Here is a 4,629-nt window from a genome sequence, read left to right on the forward strand (position 1 = left end):
AAGAGAAAAAGATATTTTATATGACACATTCTACCAGTGTCCCAAGTTTCAAAGTGTTTCGTTAAGAAAATACTGGTGTCCCCGTTTTGAACAAGATCCTTTACTTACTACAACAACTTCAGCTGAACTACTTAATAAATATATGCAAAATTAAATTTCTTTCATAAAATATTAGAATATATATTTTTTCGCTTTCATTATTAAAATATAAGTATTTTATGAGGGAGAAATTTACATTAGTGAAGGAGAGAGAAGGGGTATCGTATCGGACATACGAGCAGATTTCATGGGAGTATTTGAAATGTGAGTGAAGTTAAATACTTTTTACTGAGGACAGAAATGCATCACAGTTTTAAAACTTTAAAATTAGTCATTTTGTAGTTTAAAAAAGTGTTTCTATTTCTTTTCTAGAGATTTATCGAACAACTACGACTGGTAAGAACTAAATTTCGTTTCTATATGTATTTCTCAAATCGACTAATTATTCTTTTTTCAGGCTTAATTTTCACGGCACAATTAAGTGAAACGAGTTCCTCTGTGTTCAATATTCTCAGACATTCAGGCTTGCTAGAGTTTCTAAAACCCATATGATCATAGATTACACTTCATACTTGCTAAAATATTTACTTACTACAACAACTTCAGCTGAACTACTTAATAAATATATGCAAAATTAAATTTCTTTCATAAAATATTAGAATATATATTTTTTCGCTTTCATTATTAAAATATAAGTATTTTATGAGGGAGAAATTTACATTAGTGAAGGAGAGAGAAGGGGTATCGTATCGGACATACGAGCAGATTTCATGGGAGTATTTGAAATGTGAGTGAAGTTAAATACTTTTTACTGAGGACAGAAATTCATCACAGCTTTTCTTTACTTTGAGCTTACACGTTGCTTGCTCTACAGCAAAACCAATGTTCAAACTATATTGAATGCAAAAATTGGATGCATAGCTTGAGTTCTTTATAGATCGCACACAAAGAAGCCAGTCGGTGCCAACGGTTAACCTTCATATGAATAATTGACAAAAGGTAGTGGATTTCGGAATCGAAAGAATACTGGGCAATATGCTTTGCAGTTATTAGTTACATTTGTTATGTTTTGAGTTCCAATCCTACTTGGCTCTTCATTTCCTTTTATCCCTTCTGCAATACACTGAATTTTGCTTCAAGTGACTATACATATCCTCAATATTAATAATTTACTTAAGGATTATTCAACAAATGATACACATATATGTATGATTTCAGCAATCACACCTGTAATATGTACCGAGCCAGCTGACATCGTATTTGTTCTTGATTCTTCAACCAGTATCCGTAAAACAGATTTCGAAAAACAGCTTGAATTTGTTAAATATTTTGTACGGACTCTAAGTGTTGGTCAAAATGGAAACCAGGTATGTAAAAATTTACACTTAATATATTTGATTACAAACCAAACTTTGCTGCCAAATATTCACGCGATGCTTACTTTCTAAGTACACTATAAAGATTGTTCCCAAATTTCTGCAATTTACATTAGTGGTAACCATTTACTATAGTTTAAATGAATATTATGTTTATTTACTTATTACTCTTTAATATTTGAAAGGACTAAGGAGGTGATCTGGCAGAATCGATAGCACGCCAAGCAAAATGCTTAGCAACATTTCGTTTGTTTTTACATTCTGACTTCAAATTCCACCAAGGTCGGCTTTGCCTTTCATCCTTTCGATAATATAATCACAGGAGTCGATGTAATCGACTTACCCGCTACCCTGAAATTGCTGGCCTTGTGTCAAAACTTGAAACCAATATTTGATGTAAGTTGAGTATAATTTACTTCAATCTGATTTATATTTTCAGCACTAAATTACTATGTATACAGTAATTCATTCTCCTGCAGTATGCCGTAGCTATCAAAGGTCGTTAACATCTTGAATATGCAAGATTTTGGTCTAATAGTGTGCAAGGCGTTAATCTGCAGTACATGTAACTCATTTTCAGTTGAGTAGAGTGAAGCAACATGTAATAAAATGCCTTATACAAGAATATAAATGAACCACCAAGTCCCACGACCTGACAATTCTAAGTCCAGTAACCTAATTACTAGGTCGCGCACATTCAAATATGCAGTAATTTGGATGGAACTTTGATTTCATTGATATTGTTCCATCGCTGATTACATATTTTCCAGGAGGCTAAACATTGAGAAGAATGGAGGACATTTCTAGTAGAGTAATAATTAAACCCATACTAATAATTAATTAATAATAATTAATCAGATAACAAGCAATTCAGTATTTAAAATTCAATGTCTCTATTTACTTTCTATTTTTAATTAATTTGATAACTTGATTTGCTACATCCATGGTAATCTAAAGAATTCACTAAATGATTTTACCTAGTTTCATCTCTATATATCACGATATCTTTATTGAAGAAAGGCAAGGAAAAAGAGCATATAATTTTGCCTTTAGAAAAAGTTTTTTTAGTATAAGGGCACAGATGAAGAAATCTCCCTCCAATACATAGAATATTGTGGTTTCCATATATCAAGTATTATCATCTGAGATTACATGCCTAGTCTTCAAGACGTGGAGCTGGCGTGACAACAGTTTTCTCAAACCTGCTCACAGTCGTCCCACAATATCTGGGACAGTGGAACGCAAATCACAGGCACAGATATATTTGGTCATGTCGTTCACTATCACGTTTGCAATACAGATAGTGATTGCCGAGATGGCCAAAAACCTGTAATCGAGTGGGGACTGCATGAAGACGTCAGAGCCATCCTGGAATTGCACTCTGTCTTCGATGTAGATGAAGAAAGAAAGCGCTGCAACTGGTAGTCCGGACAAAAATGCCCAAGTGTTACACAAGATGTAGCTGTAAGAGCGCTTCCTTTTCGGCGAAGTAGAAAAAGTAGGGGATACGAGAAACTGGAAGAGGGGGTGCAAACATTATAAAAAGAGCAGGATACAGAAACTATAACCCCCAGCTCTGATGATGATAAATAAAAAAATACACTTTATGTCCAACACCAAAAATTAAAAAAAAAACTCACCTCATCTTTAGCGCTGGAAGCTAACAACTATGAGGAAAGTTTTCCCTATACAATAGCATCATCCTACGTCTTGCGATGATGAGGAACAAATGTGGCTGCTGCCAAAACTGATAAGTGCAAAAATGGAAAAATTTAATTCAAACTAAAGGTTCCGAGAGCATTCAGAGAGAGTCCATTGCTAATCAGATGACAAATTCTACACAGCCGTTGAGATAACAGCTGAAATCGACATGGTTCTACTTAACGACGAGGAGGAACACAATGAAGAACTTGTGCCAACTTGAAGAGACACAGAAACGGAAGGTAGACAGAGCTGCAAAGTGCTCTGCTACAACGTAAAAGTTGGTTTCCCACTCAATTCACTGCAAATATTATATTGATTATATCTTATCTTATTTGCTCTGTTTGTTTAAAAGATATAGTTATTCCCTATCTAATATATATCAATTTTGAATGTCTCAAAGTCATGTACCCTTCCTTGTTTTTATACAATTGTTTGTCGTAGCCTACGCTTCTTGGCACGCGATATTTTATGAGTGAATGATTAGTGGAATTGTCCTTCACAACAAGGGAAGACGTGATAGGGCAGAGCAGATAATTTTCCTCTCATCGGTGGTTTTGATGAAAGTGATTATGTAGTGTGTGAAGTTGGAAAAAGATAAGGGCAGCTCGTTTCTTCTTCAGTCAAGCCTGAATCGATTTTTTCATATTCCATTGGGAAAGAAATGTGAGAGTAAAGGAGGAAATGCTCACTTCAGGTGAATTTGTGAAAAGGTGGATAACTATTATGAAATGCGCCCGTACATCAGAGAACGACAGATAGAAGGCAGTTGCCGTAGTAGTCAGGTTGATCTGGTATCTATAGGGTCTTTGATTATCCCTCGATCCATGTGTTCATGTCTATACATACGATATATAGGCTTTATTTTATTCCCGTTTTACCCCTCACCAAAATTTATGTAAACCCCATAGTATAGATAACTTTTGTAATGTCCCCTTCGTTTCTATGACAAATAAAATATTATCATTATCTGTTACAATCACTTGTCACATTGAGATATTGACATTTTCCTTTTCTTGGTTCAATTTCCATCGATCAACCTTTTTAAGGTTGCAAATAATGTCGCTATCGTTCTTCTGTAAGCTTACCTTTATTCTGTCGTGGATTGCCTTTTGTTCATTTGTCATGTCACCATTAGTTTTATTGTCTTCTTTTAGATCATCTATATGTCTCTCATCAAATAAACTACCACTGCTCTTTTCCTGTGCTATAGTATTACTCTTATTATTAGTAAGAACTCTATTTTCATTGTTATCTCTGCTGCTATTTTCCATGACCCGTCTTTTGAAAGCTTCAAGCTCTACTTTTGTGAACCAACAATTTTTTCTTATTGCTCTGGCTTGATCACATAGTCTCTGTTCCATGAGTTGAAACAATCCCTTTTCTCTCCGATGATGATACATACGTTGTCGGTAACCCCTAATTTGAGCACCATTTTCATCTACTGGGCTGCTCAGGTAGTAACACTCCATGACCACAGCATTAATTTGTTTGCTCCATCTACGCTGTGTAT

At 34.7% G+C, this 4,629-nt stretch overlaps 1 protein-coding gene across 1 annotated transcript in view; it reads left to right on the top strand.

Moving 5' to 3' along the window:
• The window catches only part of LOC106879865 (cartilage matrix protein), a 54,123-nt gene that overhangs the window by 35,137 nt on the left and 14,357 nt on the right, over window positions 1-4,629 (top strand). The window contains exons 9-10 of the mRNA XM_052967643.1: window positions 412-435; window positions 1,258-1,406. Coding sequence (XP_052823603.1) covers window positions 412-435; window positions 1,258-1,406 — 173 coding nt within the window. The remainder of the gene's footprint in view (window positions 1-411; window positions 436-1,257; window positions 1,407-4,629) is intronic.

The sequence above is a fragment of the Octopus bimaculoides genome, chromosome 4, assembly GCF_001194135.2.
Source record: "Octopus bimaculoides isolate UCB-OBI-ISO-001 chromosome 4, ASM119413v2, whole genome shotgun sequence".
Taxonomy (NCBI): domain Eukaryota; kingdom Metazoa; phylum Mollusca; class Cephalopoda; order Octopoda; family Octopodidae; genus Octopus; species Octopus bimaculoides.